This window comes from Anabrus simplex, chromosome 1 (genome assembly GCF_040414725.1).
Source record: "Anabrus simplex isolate iqAnaSimp1 chromosome 1, ASM4041472v1, whole genome shotgun sequence".
NCBI lineage: Eukaryota > Metazoa > Arthropoda > Insecta > Orthoptera > Tettigoniidae > Anabrus > Anabrus simplex.
Genome location: NC_090265.1, coordinates 863339943 through 863359550, shown reverse-complemented (window position 1 = coordinate 863359550; position 19608 = coordinate 863339943). Strand labels below are relative to the sequence as shown.

At 42.3% G+C, this 19608-nt stretch overlaps 1 protein-coding gene across 3 annotated transcripts in view; it reads right to left on the bottom strand.

Moving 5' to 3' along the window:
* Positions 1-19249, bottom strand: part of LOC136857648 (zinc finger protein 431) — a 187147-nt gene extending 167898 nt beyond the window's left edge. The window contains exons 1-2 of one of the 3 annotated variants that reach the window (XM_067136465.2): positions 19109-19249; positions 18635-18763 (exon numbers count right to left, since the gene is read on the bottom strand). In XM_067136465.2, coding sequence (XP_066992566.2) covers positions 18635-18763; positions 19109-19243 — 264 coding nt within the window. In that variant the 5' untranslated portion in view covers positions 19244-19249. The other 2 variants (XM_067136466.2, XM_067136467.2) reach the window with 2 other exon arrangements.
* Positions 19250-19608: the final 359 nt, after the last annotated feature.

Sequence of the window (19608 nt, the reverse complement as noted above, 5' to 3'; positions counted from 1 at the left end):
CTGCATCACCTGCCTTAGTTCGACTGCACTCCATTACTTTTGTTTCGGACTTATTTATTTTCATCTTGTACTCCTTACCCAAGACTTCGTCCATACCATTCAGCAGCTTCGAGATCTTCTGCAGTCTCAGATAAAATAACAACATCATCGGCAAATATCAAGGTTTTGATATCCTCTCCTTGGATTGTGATTCCCTTCCCAAATTCCTCTTTGATTTCCATTACCGCCTGTTCTATGTAAACACTGAAAAGGAGGGGGGACAAACAGCAGCCTTGCCTCACTCCTATCTAGATTGCTGCTTCTTTTTCAAAGCCCTCGAATCTTAACACTGCAGACTGATTTTTATACAGATTGTAGATAATTCTTCGTTCTCGGTATCTGATCCCAATCACCTTCAGAATCTTAAAATAGCTTGGTCCAATCAACATTATCGAATGTCTTTTCTAGATCTATGAATCCCATGTACGTGGGCTTGTCCTTCTTGATTCGACCTTCTAAGATCAGACGTAAAGTCAGGATTGCTTCACGTGTTCCCACATTTCCTCTGAAGCCAAACTGATCTTCTCCCAACTCAGCTTCAACTTGTTTTTCCGTTCTTCTGTAAATAATACGTGTTAAAATTTTGCAGGCATGAGATACTAAACTAATGGTGCGGTAGTTTTCACACCTGTCGGCACCGGCTTTCTTGGGAATAGGTATAACAACATTCCGCCAAAAATCAGATGGGACTTCTCCTGCCTCGTACATCTTACACACTAAATAGAATAACTTTGCCACGCTGGTTTCTCCTAAGGCAGTCAGTAATTCCGACGTAATGTCATCAATTCCAGCTGTTCCTACTTAAGTCACTCACAGCTCTGTCAAACTCTGACCTCAAAAGTGGGTCACCCATTTCATCAGCATCAACAGCCTCTTCTTGTTCCAGAACCAAATTATCTACATTTGACCTTGATACAACTTTTGGATATGTTCCTGCCATCTTTCTGCTTTGTCTTCTTTCCCTAAAGTGGCTTTCCATCTGAGCTCTTAATGTTCATATACATAGATTTCCTTTCTCCAAAGGTTTCCTTGATTTTCCTGTATGCAGCATCTACCTTTCCTAGGACCATACAACCTTCGACATCCTTGCACTTCTCCTTCAGCCATTCTTCCTTAGCTATCTTGCAGTTTCTATCCACTTCATTCTTTAATCGCCTGTATTCTTTTCTGCCCTCTTCATTTCTAGCATTCTTGTATTTGATCGTTCATCAATCAGGTCTAGTATCTCCTGAGTTATCCACTGAGTCTTAGTTGATCTTTACTTCCTTCCTAATGTTTCTTCAGCAGCCCTACTGACTTCATTTTTCATGACTATCCACTCTTCCTCTATAGTGTTTCCTTCAGCCTTTTCATTTAGTCCTTGTGCAACATGTTTCTTGAAAGAATCCCTCACACTCTTTTCTTTCAACTTGTCTAGATCCCATCTTTTTGCATTCTTTCCTTTCTTTAATTTCTTGAACTTCAGATGGCATTTCATGATCAACAAGTTGTGGTCAGAGTCCACGTCTGTTCCTGAGAAAGTTCTGCAATCCAACACCTGGTTTCTGAATCTCTGCCTAATCATAATGAAGTCTATTTGATACCTTCCCGTGTCTCCAGGTCTCATCCACGTATACAGCCGTCGTTTGTGATGTTTGAACCAAGTATTGGCAAGGACACTTGTATATGTGCTATATTCATGAGAAGTGATCTTCCCACCCCTCCATTTGGACTTCTACGGGGATTCTAGAGGGTCTACTTCTGAGAGCTATGAAAGGGTGCTTACATGCTTCCTCTGCCAATTGCAAGGCTTTGCTTTTCGATGAACTGTACCGTCTGGCTTTTCAAGAGTTTCTAATAGTCATTTCTATTCTTCACATACTTTGCCAGCTGGTCTTTTGAACCGACTTTCACCTAATAGGTTTAATATTGTTTGTCATTGTAAGTTGGATTCCAAATCAAACCACTGCATTGCATTACCTGTAGTGTGGTTGTTTTTAGATCATCTTCAATAGTGGACATGGCAAGGTTTATATTATCTTTTAAATGTAGTTTTGTAGTTTCAAGAGAATGTGTGTTGGTCAAGTAGGGCTTTTAAGACTATAGTTTTTGTGAGATTCAGTGTATATCTATATTTGGTACTTCAGTGTCATTTCTTACTTTTTTTTGTTGTTGCTATTTTGCTTTACGTCGCACCGACACAGATAGGTCTTATGGCGACGATGGTACGGGAAAGGCCTAAGAATGGGAAGGAAGCGGCCGTGGCCTTAATTAAGGTACAGCCCCAGAATTTGCCTGGTGTAAAAATGAGAAACCATGGAAAAATCTTCAGGGCTGCCAACAGTGGGGTTCGAACCCACTATCTCCCGGATGCGAGCTCACAGCTGCGCGCTCCTAACCGCAAGGCCAATTCGCCCGGTTTTCTTACTATTAGGAGACCGGTATGGATGGGGATATGTTTACATTAGTCAGTGGGGTGTGCAATGTCCGCCATACACCCCCCACTTTTTTTTTTACTTTGACATAGACACTGTTTCATTAGCAGAAGACTAATTCTATAGTGTCTGTATCATTATGAGTATTATTTTCTTGTAGCTTGTTTATAAGGTTATATCCTTCCTCTTTCATAATGTCTATCGTCATTACTGTTTTCTTGTTGGGCTTATCAATTCTGTAGTCAGAGTCTCCTAATAACGTTACTCTCTACCTTCATTTGTTCTACTGCCTCTATATCTGTTCTGCTACGTCCTCTATGGAGGTACCACATTTGATGTACATTCCTACTATAGTCATTGTTTTCACTAGTACTATGTTTTCTTCTTTTACTATATCTTTAGAGTTATTAGCGACCGCCCCCAGGGGCCCGGGTTTGATTGCCGGTATTTCTAAAAAAAAGTAAGAATGGCAGGAGGGCTGGTATGTGGTTGAAATGGTATGCAGCTCACCTCCATTGGGAGTGTACCTGAAAAGAGCTGCACCACCTTGGAATGAGGCCACGCGTTTACTTACTTTACCCGATACATTCTGGCACCATGTTGATTATGCTTTTTGATCCTTCTATGTTCCATAGAAGAAAGTAGAGTGTCTTTCCAGTCAGTTCGTGAGATTCTAGTTGTCTTTCTTTAATATTACTGACTAAATCGATACGTGCGGTGGATTATGCCAGCTGGCCCAAGTTCTGGACTGAAGATTTCTGAAGTTCAACAGCACATTTATTTTAAATGGTTTGCTTCTGTCTTTAGTGGGAAGCAGTTCACATCCAACAACTTTAAAGATACTGTTCCTCATACCCGTAACACCGAGTTTGATAGCTGCAGTCACTTAAGTGCGGCCAGTATCCAGTAATCGGGAGATAGTGGGTTAGAATCCCATTGTCGGCAGCCCTGAAGATGGTTTTCCGTGGTTTCCCATTTTCACAGCCCCAGCATTTGCCTGGTACGAAAATGCAAAACCATGGAAAACCATCTTCAGGGCTGCCAAGAGTGGGATATGAACCCACTATCTCCCTAATGCAAGCTCACAGTTGGACGACACTAACCGCACAGCTAACTCTATTAGATTTTTTTTTTTTTTTTTTTTTTCTTGCCGTGCAGACTGGGCACTTCCAAACATTGAGAAGTGACAGAGACAAGACCTTTGGTCTGGTAAGGTTAGGTCTCAGACTTGCACAACTAGCAAAGGGGATCTGAGGGCTTAAGCTCCCAGGTTAGGCCGTGAAGCAGCGTACAGACCTGTAATACCTCCAGCGACAAGCTTGTTGATGCATTTTGGTTAGTTCTTGGGGGTGGGTGTTGACAGACCATTGGTCTGTTTGGAGAATATATAGAGCTCAAAGGACAGAGCAGTTGCATCCGACACGCACCAGGACAGTTTCCTTACTTTCATGGAATGTGGTAGGCCTGTGGGCAGAGCTGATGCCAGTATTATCAGAGACAATAAGCAAATTGTTGGCATCACAGAAAATGGTTGCATCTTGCAGATTTACACACACCCAGTTTTAATTCTTATACATATTTGAAGTTAGTAAATACACTATTCAGATATTAGAGACAATGCTGGCATTCATTTCCTTATTAAGAGTTATGTGCATGGTGCAACAGCGAACTTTTTCACATCATTTCGTTATATTCTTGAATCAATGCTGTACTACCTAGAAATCACTTATATCGAATTTTTTCATTTTTAGTGTGGTAGTAAGATATCTTTTAATATTCAATATAACATATTTTAACTCTTATGTTTTTTTTTAAATTTTTTAATGGTTAGAAGAAGGACCCGTCTCCGAAGACCTTAAAAAGTAGTTAGTGGGACGTAAAGCAAATAACATTATTATTAGAAGAAGGACTGGAAGGACAAACTGAAATAATTGGTTACAATAAAATACTTTGGGATAAATTCCAATTTTCTACTTATGGTATAAGTTAATCAACCTATTCTGATTCTTAAGGTTAAAGCCGACCATCGCCAGTTCACTTGTTGGTGCCATCAAATACTATCCAATATATTCATTAGGGTATGAGGAAGGAGTAGAGGTGCGAAAATACTGGATTTTTGCACTATTACCTGACATATATGACATTGAAGAGTACATTATATATGACTAGGAGAGCACATGGCGACCATGTTTACTTTGTGCCTGTGGGGTGATGACATCATACCAGATGTCATAGGGTATTAGAGACAGGGAATTAATATCCGAAAACTAAGTCCGAATTTTCATAAGTACATAGTACATTGTCAAATTTTTAAGTACAAATGTAATCATATAATTTACTTTGTCAATAAACAGGTTAAGTATTGGTGTTAGGAGTTTAAGGGATCACCAAGTGGTTACGTTCGTTAGGTGGGCATTTCTCGTGCGCATGTGTAAATCGAACATGGAGGAGCGGTTACCTGCAGCAATAACCACGTGGTCATGACAGATGTGCCATTACTGCCAATTCAAGTTTTTATATTTATTTCATTCATTAATGGCTTGTATATGCACAGTGTGCAGTATTATGTAGTTAACTAATGAAGGAATGATTTAGAGCTGGGAACAAAGCAGTTGCTCCTATGATTGTAATCGGTAGTGCAAGTGCAGTGCTCCATCCGGTATTGTCCAGTAGTAAATTGTTGCTTAGAAACCAATCAGTGCTCCGTTGGGCGAGCGGAGGACGGAGGACCAGTAGTGAATGCGGGCTCGCTTGCAGTTCCAGTAGTGGTGCGCAATGTGCTAGCTACGTAGTAAATAGTACTTTAAAGTATGATTCAAGGCGAATATATGAAATATATACATTCTCATTTATCGTTAGTGTTGTAGTAAATAGTGCTTTAAAGTATGATTCAAGGCAAATATATGAAATATATACATTCTCATTTATCGTTAGTGTTTGATTATTATTATTGTCCACCTCTGTGATGTAGTGGTTAGTGTGAATAGCTGCCAGCCCCGGAGGCCGGGGTTCGATTCCCGGCTCCGATGATGAGGGTGCTTGATGTTTAAAGGGGCCTAACATCTAAGGTCATCGGCCGCTAAAGGTACGAAATGGACGACATGAGATGATAATTAAAATATTAAAATGTATCTACTGACTAGAGTTTAAAATAAATGGTGATGAAAAATGATTATGAAATTAAAACAATCAGTGGATCTAATTTGCAATGCCTTATTTTCTAATAAAAATAGAGGTGATAATGGAATAAGGCATTGCCTGGAAGTACAGATATATCTATCTATATATAGATAGAATTCAAGTCAGAAGCTAAAATAACACATTAAAATACGTAAACACGAACTAAAATAGAATCAAAGGGATAAAAGCACTGTTAACACAAATACACTAAGACAGAGGACATTATTATACGCGACATAAAGGACCACTATCCCTCAGAAAACGGATGACAAGGTCTGCTGACTACTCGTCATCGTGCAGGATGAGGGAGATGGTACTCGGGAGTTTTAGGCTACGGCGCAGACCGACCAGGTCCATGTACTCCGTAAGGATGTGTACCACGGTAAGATGATCGCCGCAGGGGGTTCTCCTTTCAACAGATAGGAGTGCGTCAGGATATCGTGGCCGATCCGAAGACGAATAATACCACTGCTTCCCTCCGAGAAGCCTGAAAGGAAGTTCTCCATACGTTTGTTGTACCTTTTATCGCTTTCAGCTTATTTGGAAGAGGAGTGGCCTGCTACTCCATATCAAATGGGACATAACCAGAGGTCTCAGCTGAGAGTAAATATCACTTGCTGGAATCTTGTGAGGCAACAGGGGCAGTGTTAATGTCTCCTTGACAGCCTTATCTGCTAACTCGCTTCCCTCTTCACCCATGTGGCTTGGGACCCACATAAAAGTGATTCTGGTGCCAGCATCTGAACATCCAGCCAAGCCATGGAACCGGTGCACCAGAGGGTGCCGAGGGAAACAGGTATCTATAGACTGTAACGAGCTCAAGACATCAGTACACAGAAGGAAGTGTTGGCGCTCATCGGACAGTGCGTACCGCAGAGCCTCACAGATAGCATAGAGTTCCACTGTATACATACTACAAGTTTACGGGAGAGCAGAGAAAAACCTACCAGTGTCGACAACGAATGCACAAACCACTTTCGTGTCTGTTCTCAAGCCATCCGTGTAAATGACGGCTGAACCTGGATACCGGCCAACAACGGAGAGGAAGAGCCTCCGATAAATCAAAGTGTCTGTGTTTTCCTCCGGGCCAGTCTGCAGATCCAGGATTATTTCAGGTCATACCCACGGAGGTACCCCACTTGGTTGTCTGACAAGGCAAGGAACTGAAGGTGTGCAAATTTGCAGCATACGATAGAAGCATTTGCTGGTACCTCAGGTCGGCACACCAGACTCAGCAACAGGCCAGCAATAGGGCTTATACAAAAAGCTCCCGTCGACAACCTAACCCCGCTGTGGTGGATGCTGTTTAGTTTCGCAAGGATGCTTGGTCTTGCTGAGCCATATGCTGTACTGCCGTAATCTAGCCAGGATAAAATATGTGCCCTACACAATCGTAGGAGCACCGTGCGGTCAGCACCCCAATTAGTGCTGCTAAGAAACTTCGAGATATTCAGCTTCTTGGTGCATTCTACTTTTAACTGCCGCACGTGTGGCTCCCACGATAATTTGCTATCGAAAAGGAGCCCAAGAAATCGGCAAGTGTCAACAACGGGAAGAACGACATTTCCTAAATAAAGCTCAGGTTGTGGGTGAAGAGTATGGTGCCGACAAAAGTGGACAACAGAGGACTTTGTGGTGGAAAACCGAAAGCTATGTTCTAAGGTCCACTGTTCCACTCTCCTAATAGCTTGCTGTAATCGTCCCTCTGCGACTGCCATATTACACAAGCTATAGTGGAGAGCAAAATCATCCACATACAGCAACGGTATTACTGCTGAACCAGCAGGAGCGACAAGCATCAATTTTTGGAAATGAGACATAGCTCTCATAGTGCATTGGCACTGCTGGTGGCTTCAAGTAGCCTATGCAGTGGCCTCCACAGTATGCACTAGCCTTGCGTCTTGGGTGGTGTGCTGAGTCCCAACTGATGAGCCTAACTTAGCACACGAGGGCGAAGCGCAGGCAACCAAGAATGAGTTAGCTGGAAAATTTATAATGTCCAATAACGGACCATTATATTGGTATTATAAATTTACTCATTCGGGACAAATATTTTAAATTCCCTATGGGAATCAACATCTGTATTATCTGATGGCCAGGCAGGCATCAATTTTTGGAAATGAGACATAGCTCTCATAGTGCATTGGCACTGCTGGTGGCTTCAAGTAGCCTATGCAGTGGCCTCCACAGTATGCACTAGCCTTGCGTCTTGGGTGGTGTGCTGAGTCCCAACTGATGAGCCTAACTTAGCACACGAGGGCGAAGCGCAGGCAACCAAGAATGAGTTAGCTGGAAAATTTATAATGTCCAATAACGGACCATTATATTGGTAATACCATTATGGCAATCGCAAACAGAGTACCGATCCCTGTGGGCCTCCATTTTCTTGAACGTGGTATTGTGAATATGCCCTCCTAACTCGGACACGGAAAAGACAGAGCGGAAAAAAAATTTGCAATAAATACCGGCAACAAGTTACCTCGGAATCTCAATTGATACAGGACTGAAAGGATACAATATCACCATGTGGCGTCATAAGCCTTTTCTAATTAAAGAAAACAGCCAGCAAATGCTGTTTGCGGAGAAATGCATCCTGGATAGAACTATCCGGGCGTACCGAGCGGCTCGAAAACCACATTGGTACTCGGACAAAAGTCCGCGTTTCTCCAGACGCCACACAAGTCTGCGATTTACCATCCTCTCAAATAGCTTACACAAGCAGTTTGTGAGACAAATAGATCTATAGCTTCCTGCATACTTAGGAGTTTTGTCAGGCTTGAGGACAGGAATGACTATGACGTCTCACCACTGAGACAGAAACTCACCCTCTATTCAGATTCGGTTGAACACTCGAAGGAGATATAATAGACTATCCACACTAAGGTGTTTCAACATCTGGCTATGGACATTGTCTGGCCCGGGGGACGTGTCCTTGCAAAGCGCCAAGGCGTTGCGGAGTTCCCACTCTGTAAAGAGCAGGTTGTAGTCCTCTGGAGCTTGAGTGGCAAAACTAAGGTGATGTTCTGCCTCCCGCTTCAGAGCGAGGAAATCACGACGGTAATCCCGGAGCCAGACACATCTGCGAAATGGCTAGCTAGATGGTTAGCAATCAAGAGTGGTTCAGTGACGATACTGCCTGCAATGGAAATTCCTGGTACAGAAGATGAACCTTGGATACCCGAAATACATCAAAGTTTAGTCCACACTTGAGATGATGGAGTATGTGACGTCACAGACTACACATATCTCTCCCGCAAAGCTTTCTTACTTTGGCAAATAAGAACTCGCGCCTTAGCGCAGAGTTTTTTAAATGTTACCAAGTTGGCCACAGCAGGCTGCCTACGACATCGTTTATGAGTGCGATGGCGTTCTCTGATAGCTGCTCCAATTTCGTTGTTCCACCAAGGAATGAGTTTTCGGCGAGGGGTCCCTGAGAAGGAGGGAATGGACGCCTCAGCAGCAGCAAGGATAACTTGTGTTATATAAGTTATATTGCCGTCTACAGTCCACCTGGTCTCGTTGTTAAAGATAGCGAGTGATCTGAATTTTGGCCAATCAGCATGTTTAAGAATCCATCGAGGAGAAGCCTCGACGGATTTCTGTTTCAACAAAGTAAGAATAATAGGAAAATGGTCACTGTCAAAGAGATCATCGTGTGTATTCCACCGAAACAGCGGAACCAACGCTCGGCTGCATAGACTTAAGTCAATGCGAGAGTATGTGTCGTAACGTACACTGAAATGAGTTGGTTCACCTGTGTTCAAAATACATAAATCCAGCTCTGTTACTAACGTTTCCAACTACCTTCCCCTGGGGCAAGGCGTTGCAGAGCCCCATATGCGGTAGGTAAGGTAAGGGTTATTCTGCCCAAAAGCAGGTCCGAACCTCCGCAGAGGTGTTCCTGAGCCGGAGTTTACGTGCGGTAGGGTGGCCAGTTCCTTTCCATATGGGGTGATGAGCGTTAAATCGCCCCAAAAGGAAAGGAGGAGGAAGCTGATCTGTACGATCGGTGACATCATTTATGTTAAGAGGCTGGCCTGCAGGAAAATAAACGTTACACACTGTTGTTATGACAGGCAGTGGTATCCGCACCGCAACTGCTTCCAGTGGGGTTCTTAGAGGAACGTCTTCGCTTTAGGTATCAGAACGAACAAAAATACTCACGACACCGGACGCCCTGTGAGCATAATACCGTTGTCGAGTATAGTCTGAAATTTCTCAAGAATGCATGATGACCTGGTTTGAAGTTTGTCTCCTGAATACAGACTATACTCGCCGCGAACTGACTAATGAGCTGACGTAGCTCAGCAAGATGCCTGTCATAACCATTACAATTCCACTTTAACAGTGCCATAGTGTGGACTATAAAAAAGAGTGTTAGGTTATGAGCGACAAGATGCTAGTGAACCTAAACACTGTCAATATCAACATCTACATCCGTAGATGTAGACTACAGCTCAACGTCCGTCCCATCATCGCCCAGAACTTCGACGCTTTCCGGGGGCAGGAAGTTCCCCTATGAGGGGAGTGAGCAGATTTTGGAGCAGGAGTACCTGCTGGTGTAGACTCATACCTTCCAGATGGAGGGCATTATTTCCCTTTCGCAGGGGAATTGCGGGAGCGCCCTGTAGGGGCGTTCTTCTTCGCCGCCTTCTTTTCGAGTTTAGACGGGCTGGGAGATAACTTCCCAGCCCTGGTCGACGATGTCGCCTCCACCGGCTGGGGCACGGCTTTCGCCGACCTCTTAGGGGAGGCAGACTTAGCCTTCCCCCCTGCTGTGCCGGCTTAAGACTGCCAGCCAGCACAGGCTTCTGGTTGATCGAAGGTGGGGTGGTCCCCCCCTTCGAGCTTTTACTCTTTGCGATTTTGCTCTGAAGAGCAACAGTCAGCGATCATCACGGGTAGTGATGTCGTTAAAGATGAACCTGGCAGACTCTGAGCTATCATGCTGTAGTCTAGTACTGGCAGGTTTATTTGTGGAATTAAACTTACAGCGCGCTTCCTGGTAGGAAAGATCATCCATGGTCTTGATCTCCTGGATCTTCTTCTCACTCAGATATGTCGGACAGTTCCGATCTCGAGGAGAATGAGGACCAGAGTAGTTAGATGATGATGATGATGCCTGTTGTTTAAAGGGGTCTAACAACTAGGTCATCGGCCCCTAATGGTACAAAATGAGACGAAATGAAATGACAAATTAAAAGCCCAAAAACAACCACTGACCACAATTTAAAACATGAGGACAAAGAATGAATGGATGGATAGGAATTTAAAACGATCAGTGGAACTGACCCACAGTGCCTCACATGCACAGAAGCTGACATAGAACAATAGTATTACTGGCCAAGGGACTGCTTCTATAGCACAATACTGAATCGATTATACTTGTAAGCGAAAGGGGTCCAAAATCCAAGTCAGCGGCCCCTCACAATGGTACTTATCACTAGGAAAGTAGAACCATGGTATTTGTCATGTTGCGGTATTAATCAATAGTAGCGTAGACTCGCGGTATTCCACACATTATGGTACTACTCACAGATAATGCAATTCGCACATGTATTACAGACCTACGCTGTTTCGCACATTACGGCGCCATTTACAGGCAACGCAAACCTATGGTGTTCATCACATAAGGGTACTAACCACAGGGACTCGTACTATCCCATGGTGTCGCTCATATAGTGCTACAAATCACAGGTACTGTAAAGCTGTTGCGCTCTCGTTTGCTACTAATCACAAACCTGTTTGGTACTCAACATAGTGGTACTACGCGCAAGTAAAAGCGACCCATGGTGTTCCCCACGTGGTGGTACTAATCACAAGTAGTTTCATGGTTCTAATTTGATCATCCCTCGGTAGCCCCTTTTAGTCGCCTCTTACGACAGGCAGGGGGTACCGTGGATGAATTCGTCATCTGCGTCCCCTACCCACAGGGGGTTGTGTGTTTGGTCCGTGAGAGTTATTTTATTTCCATCAAGTCCGTAGGCAAGCCGGTTAGGACCCCCCTATCTGCCACCTGGGACGCGCCACGTGGGAGTATCACCTCTCCCCCTGCTACGCCAGCATAGTAGGTTCGTGGACCAGAGCAGTTAGTGCACTTGTACGGAGTTATGCACTCCTCCGCGCCGTGAGCTACTCTTCCACATGTACCACACACAGACCGATTCGAACTAGATACCATATGTCCGAATCTCTGGCACTGATAGCATCGTATAGGAGTTGGGATGTACAGCCTCACATCGCAACGGTAAGTAGTTACCTTGACTTTGTCTATGCTTAAAGTAAATACAATTTTTTTTTTTTTTTTAATATTCCACCTTCTCAATACTAAAAAATCATGTGATGTTTTTACAAAAACAAAAACATTACAATGACATTAAAATGGTACTAGTTTCGGTCCACTGTGGACCATCATCAGCCTAGCCAAATTACAACAGTAAAAGACATAGTGATAAAAAATAGTATGGAGAAATGAGAGGATCTAAAAGGATGGGATGGTCTCCTCTCATTTCTCCATACTATTTTTTATCACTATGTCTTTTACTGTTGTAATTTGGCTAGGCTGATGATGGTCCACAGTGGACCGAAACTAGTACCATTTTAATGTCATTGTAATGTTTTTGTTTTTGTAAAAACATCACATGATTTTTTAGTATTGAGAAGGTGGAATATTAAAAAAAAAAAAAAAATTGTATTTACTTTAAGCATAGTCTCAACTCAATACAGAACCTAACAATGAAGTTTATTACTTTTAATTGACTTTGTCTGGTAACAATGACAACCTGAAAGAGACAATGAATTCACCACTGGCAACTCTTCGTCAGTGTTCAAAATAAGGTTGCGATGAAAGATGACTCCGCGAACCAGATTCAAAGATTTGTGCACCTCCACTTTGACAGGGATTTTGCCAAAGTGGTCACACTTAAGCAAGTGATCGCCTTGCAGTGCTGTACGAGTCTTCAAAAGCAAACTACTGTTGCGCATTTTCTTGAGATCCTCAAGTTCGCCGTAGGCGCCTTCAATATGTGTACTAAAAAATATTGATTTTACCAGCCTAAAATCGTGCCCATCAGTTCTGGTAGCAACCAGAAACCTAGGGAAGCTGGATCCCATTTCTTCACGCTGTGCATGTTCTCAGGGAGTTGAACCTCTCAGGGAAGCAAAAGTTACAGACTTTGGTGGGGGACCACCTTGGGCAGGTCGATGACGTTTCGAAGCCATGCCCGAAAATCATACTCTCCGAATGCCACCCAATCCGATCAAGGGTCTCTGTAGCCGAACAAAGCTGCCAAAGCAATACCTACCTGGTCATAGCCGGTACTACTCGGGGTCTGATGTTGGGCAATGCCTAATACGGGATGACTGAGGCAATGAGCACGAGGACTTCCTTCCTACAGTCACCTGCAATAGCACGTACCCCATAGCGTATACAGAGAACTAAGTATAGCGAAAAATAAAAAACAAATAATAATAATATGTCCTCCTGGCATTCGGCTGTGCAGGGACCTGTGTTGTCAGGCGGATACTACTGCAAGGGTACATGTCGCTCCCACCCCCAAGATCCCTGGGTGGTCACAAATGCGGGCTTTTGGGCGTAATCGCACCTGTAAGAGGTCCATCTCCAAGCAGCACGCACATCAAAAATTTTGAATAGGTCTACAACTAAACCTCAAAAAACAATAAAAAATAAAGAGGGGACCATAGCCATGTGACCCCTTTAGTCGCCTTCTACGACAGGCAGGGATTACCTGTGAATATATTCAGCCCCTCCCATCCACAGGGGGTCCAACAAATTGTATAAAACAGCAATCCATGTCCGCACCTAGGTCACCCCTTTTAGTCGCCTCCTACGACAGGCAGGGGACATCGTGGGTGTATTCTACATGTGCGTCCCCCACCCGCAGGGTGTGATTCCTGGCACTGCCACAATATTTGAAAAGTGGCATGACGGCTGGAACAGGGTCCACTCAGCATCGTGACGTCAACTGAGTACGGGGGGCGGGGAGGGGGTTGATTCCCTCCTCGGCCATCCTTGAAGTGGTTTTTCGTTGTTCCCACTTCTCCAGGCAAATGCCAGGATAGTACGTAACGTAAGGCCACGGCCGCTTCCTTCCTTCTTCCTTGTCTATCCCTTCCCATCGTCCCATCCCTCCACAACGTCCCTGTTCAGCATAAAGTGAGGCCGCCTGGGAGAGGTACTGGTCCTCCTCCACGACCACCGGGTGAGTTGGGCACACAGCTCTGAGCTTGCATCTGGGAGAGAGTGGGTTCGAGCCCCACTGTCGGCAGCCTTATTCACACCAGGCAAATGCTGGGGCCGTACCTTAATTAAGGCCACAGGCGCTTCCTTCCCACTCCCAGGCCTTTCCTATCTCATCGTTGCCATAAAACCTAGTCGGTGCAATGTAAAACGAATTGTAAAAAAAAAAAAAGTATCCCCGACCCAAAGTCTCACGCTCCAGGACTGCCCTTGAGGCGGTAGAGGTTGGATCCCTCACTGAGTCCGAGGGTAAAACCAACCCTGGAGGGTAAACGGAACGAAAGATTATTATTATTATTATTATTATTATTATTATTATTATTATTATTGCTGTACGTCCCACTAACCGCTTCTGTGGTTTTTTTGCGACGTCGAAGTGGCAGCATTTTGTCCCACAGGAGTTCATTAATGTGCCGGTAAACCTGCCGACATCAGGCTGTCGTATCTGAGCACCTTCAAGTACCACCGAGCAAAGTCGGAATTGAAGCCGCAAACTTGAGCTCAGAAGGCCAACGCTCTACTCAGCCCGGCACAACATTTAAAATTTTCCGATCAGTGCTTACTCTTCAGTAATAAATGAGCTACGAGTATAATTCATGTAAGACATTGTATATATGATACATGTTTACATGCAATGGAATGTGATTACTACTTTAACATTTTTACTATTAATATTTGCATTTGCAAAGGTATAATATATGACAATATTCAATCTACATTATTCTATCCACCTGCACCTATTGCAAACTGAATTTCAGCAGATCGAAATCTGTTATTCATTGCGTAACAAATAATGCGGCAATCTTGAAACGACTGCACCATTTGAATGACGAACGTAGGAAAACACATGCATCTGTGGAATTACTGTAGTACTGAAACCTAAATTGTGATTCCACCCGAGAACACCGTTACAACATTGCCCACATTAAAGCATTTGAATTTTCCGCCAGTGAATTCAATCGGAGGACTACCGGAGGTCTCCAGAGGAAGAGCAAAAACAACTGCTCTACTCTACTCCTACCATTCCCAGCTCTAGAATAATTCGTACATTCAAGGTGGATTTATGTGCATTTTAGGCATTTAATTGCGTATCAAAGTGCAATGAAACTAACCCTGAATGCTTTCAAATTGATGTTGGCTGGCTTCGTAAACGATGCCAGCAGTATGTGCAATGGATACCAAAATAACATTCTGTGAGTGCCATTTGAACACACTACTTCCTATTCTTGCTACTGTGTGAACTTGCAATTTAATGTAACCTCAATTTTAATTTTTCTGTGTCAGTAATAACACTTTTTTGGGGCGGGTCGGTGGCCCTGGCAAGCATAAAGGAAGGATTTTTCCTCATTTCTACTCCACGTATCATTTCACATCATTCATGCATGCGTTTTGGATTCCTAAACGTGCATCCGCGTTCGTAAATTGGGAACGTTAACTGCTCCATAATGATCAGGCGCTCAAGCGATATCGAATCAATCTCTGATATTTTCTTCCTTTCTTTTTAATTTCCAGTATTTTAATGATTCACTGTGATTTCTATGGTGAATTTATATCATCAGTATGCATCATGCGTTTGTGTTTTTATGTAAATTTGAATGTCAGATGTTAGCTTGCGACGTCACAGTTTCGTCATGGCTAACCTTCAACAAGTTGAAGGGATGAACTATGGCGTCATAAACAAGGCTAACAAGGCTATTCATCGCCATAAGACCTATCTGTGTCGGTGCGACATAAAGCCCCTAGCAAAAAAAACCAAGGCTTGGCAAATATTTGTATTTAATAATTACTTACAAATTGCAAAAAATTGTAATTTTTGCATAAAGTTCCTTCTTTGGATATGGTAGAATTCGCCCTTTAGTTTAAAAAATTTCTCAGACCCAAACTGGAGATAGTCAGCTTGTGTACCGCACCCCTTCTTAGCATGTGTCAGGTTAGGGGATGAAGACCAATGCAACCAAGATTATTAACTTATAGAAATAAGTAGGCCAGTAAAGCTGAAAAACACTGCATGTCCGCTATTTTGTCTAGTATATAGGTATACTATACTTTACAATAGGTACATTCATCAAAATTTGAACTAAAGATATTATAACATTCACAGTCAAGCTACATATTAAAATTTAAATAAATATCAACAAGCAGTTACCATTTAATAATAATAATAAGAAGAAGACGAAGAGAAAAGCGCATGTGCATAGATGTTCTGCATATAGCAATTTAGTCGCTACAAAGTTGAGTTAGGGATATACGTCTCTGGTGACACCATAGCGCACAATACCGATCACACTGTTTATCGCACTGTTCACATACACACAATACTTCATCCGGAGCGTGGAAACCCATTTTCTTGCATACACGATGGTGGAACCCGTGCACTGCAAATCGCGTCAGCGTGTGGTGCAGATCGTAGTCCGCACCTTTCCAGTCTGTAGACGACATTGCTTCGGTCGAGTAGAATTCCAGCCATATGTCTTTTCTTGTTCTGAAGTTCTTCTAAAAGTTCCTGATATGCCTTTGTGGAGGGTAGGGGCATTTTCTGTCTTAACTGTTCTATGAAGAACCAAAGGTTTCTCCAATGAGCTCGTATGCTAATCTAGAGGGAGTGAATTTCGATACACATAATAGTCTCTTAAGATATGTTGCTTTGATCAGCTCGATGTCTTTGAGATTTGATTTGGTCAGATGTATCCATATTAATTCTAGTCTATAAGTCACTATTGGCATTATCTTGGTGTTGAAGACCTTTATGACAGTGGATACAGAGTGTCTGCACAGGAGTTGGATGTCATTGATGGCCATTATGGCTGCAGTTGCTCTATTCCAGATGTGCTTAATGTAGGTCGTTCCAGTGGTCTGTAGCGTCATTCCGAGATAGTTAAATTCCTTTGCTATTTTGATCGGTTCCTGGTTTGGATTGAAGAACAGTTGGTCTTTATTTTCCCCTCCCTTCCTAAATATCACTGATCTCTAGCTTATTCTTCTCTACCTATAATGTTAGGCGATACATACATTGCTGTAGTACCTCCAGGTTTGATGAGCCTAGTGCCATATCGTCTGCATATGCGTAGAAAGTGACCTGTTACTTTAGATTTCCGAAGCACTCGATAACGTCTGATGTTGCAAGATTGAACAGTAGGGGGGTCGCTGGGTCACCCTGCCTAAATCCAAATTGCTGATCGGTATTTGTCAGATTGTTTCCTTTTCTAATCTTGCAGATAGGATTCTGGTGAATACCTTGAACAGTGCGTTCTTCAACGCAATTCCTCTGTAGGAGTCCGGGTGGTCAGGGTACCTTTACCTTTGTACAAGAGTTTTGGCATTGCGGTCCTCCAGTTGCTTGGTACTTTGCCTATTTCTAGGTACTTGTTGAATAAGACTGTCCATAATTTCCCTAGGTTACCATTTAGTGTTGAGCTAAAAACAAAATCCAAAATTGAAATCACCTGTTCTGTCTTGCAGCAATAATCACTACAACCTAATCTACTATACACAAACTTTTTCTTGAGCACGATTTTTACAGGGTGCAGAGCAAGGAGGGAGCACTGCCGGATCCAGTTTATACTGCCAACTGGATGGAAATGAAATCTGAATTGAATCGATAATATGATCAATCGATACGAATTTTCTAAAAATTTATTATTTTACGTCAACAACTGTGTCATACATACATTATTTAACATTATATAACATTTCTCAATGCGAATCTTGTTACTAGCATGAATTATATAGTTTGGCTTTGCTGTGTAAACAACAACAGTACTAGTTCGTAAAGTGTACGCCAGATGTTGCACAGCGATGAATAAGCGATTCATAATTTGTGTTTCAAAGGTTACCGATATGGATGTCGAAGATGACCGAGGTCTACCAATTCAGCACTAGGGATCTCAGGGCTCAAGAAAAGGTTCGCGTATAGTATAAAATAATCATTAGTTGATAGGGTATACCCAAATGCTTCCAAGAATGTCATAAACTTAATAGGTTTAGTATTGCCAGTTTGAAAATCATCTTCAGTGACAGGTTGCCATGATTTACGGATGTATGGCAGTGACAGCCAGTCTGTCGATTAGACTATAACCTAATCCATCCAAGTGTAATGGTAAACATGATTTCATATAGGCTACTGTACTGGAAATTATCAGTCTGTGAAGTCACAACATGTCAAAATGATACAATCGGCCACTTACTGGACTGTGACAACCCAATTTTATTATCTACAAACATGCTTCATCAGAAATTAACTTCATTTCAAGCAACTGACAAAGCTGTAATTAAAATCATAACATATCCAAAACGTTACTTGAAACAGTACAAATTACACTGCCTAGTATAGATAGCACATAAGGGAAAATTAGTGTGTTACATGCTCAATATCACAATGACATAGGGAAAGGAAATATTAATAGTTACGACTAGGAAGTTGTAGGGCATGGGGTTAGAACGCACACCAAACGCACGCCGAATTCATGTTCTAATTCAACGTCAGTTCATCACACTGTAATGATAACTATTAAGAATACTGGAGCTATATTCCTACCGGAAAAACCGAATGTCGTCTTGATATATCATACTTTTAGTACAATTTTTAAGCTTGTGAAAAGGTACAAAGACGTTTGAAAGTAAAGTACATTCCCAATCACATCCCACTTCCAGGCTATTAATTACTACAGTAACATAACCAACGTGAAATGACAGGTGCAAACATAACCTACACAGAAACGTTTATTACGTATTGTCAACTTACCTGATTTTTCCACAATTCTCTTATTTTTTTCTGGCCTTCCACCAAAAGATCAAAAAACTGTACAGTTGATTGCAATTGTATATTACATCCTGGGCATATAGTCCTCGGCAGCTTACCGTCATCGTGTACCTGAAATTAATATCAACCTTCTGAAATCTAGGCAGATTACAGATTACTCGGAAAGGATTGTCTCAACAACGTAACTCTCTGTCATCATATTAAATTCCCCACCAGCAATAAATAGTATTATTCCAATTATGAGTCAACTACCACATGTAAATACAACACTATCAACAACAATATTTATAATATTAATTTGACCAAAATAATAGGAAGGATGTATAACTGAGTCATGTAGTGAGAACATAAGACCTACGCAATTCGTGCAACGATGATCAATGCAATCTCCATTTTGATGGAAAATAGGAAGTCAAGTTGCCATCCCATTTCCTCATATTATAGTATTTTTCCTACCTTAAAAGGGAGATAACGATTTATAAGAACACTTAAATCGGCGTCTTCTCCATCTGATCCATACAATAAAACGCCATTAGAATTTTCTTCCGCACATAAACGACAATATGTTGAATCATATAATACTACTTCCATGATGGCGGTAAATAAAGAACCTAGTACAGAACATTTCGACCAATGACACTTGGCATTGCTGAACAGCTTAAGGTATGTTGCTATTGGATAACATAGATAACAAAAGACAACCAAACATTGCGGTCCTTTTGAAACTGTATTTCGAGTAATGATTGTTGACATTTTAGTTTAGAGGACCAAACGGCAATGCCAGTAACATGAATATCTAAATCTTCATTTAGACGTGAAATTGAAGAAATTCGGAAACTCAGTGCACAGCCAAAAAGGAGAAGATATACATGGACAATGCCTGGAAATGGTAGTAGATATCAAATAGACTTTATAATAGTTAGAGATCGGTATCGAAATCAAGTAAAAGCTATCCT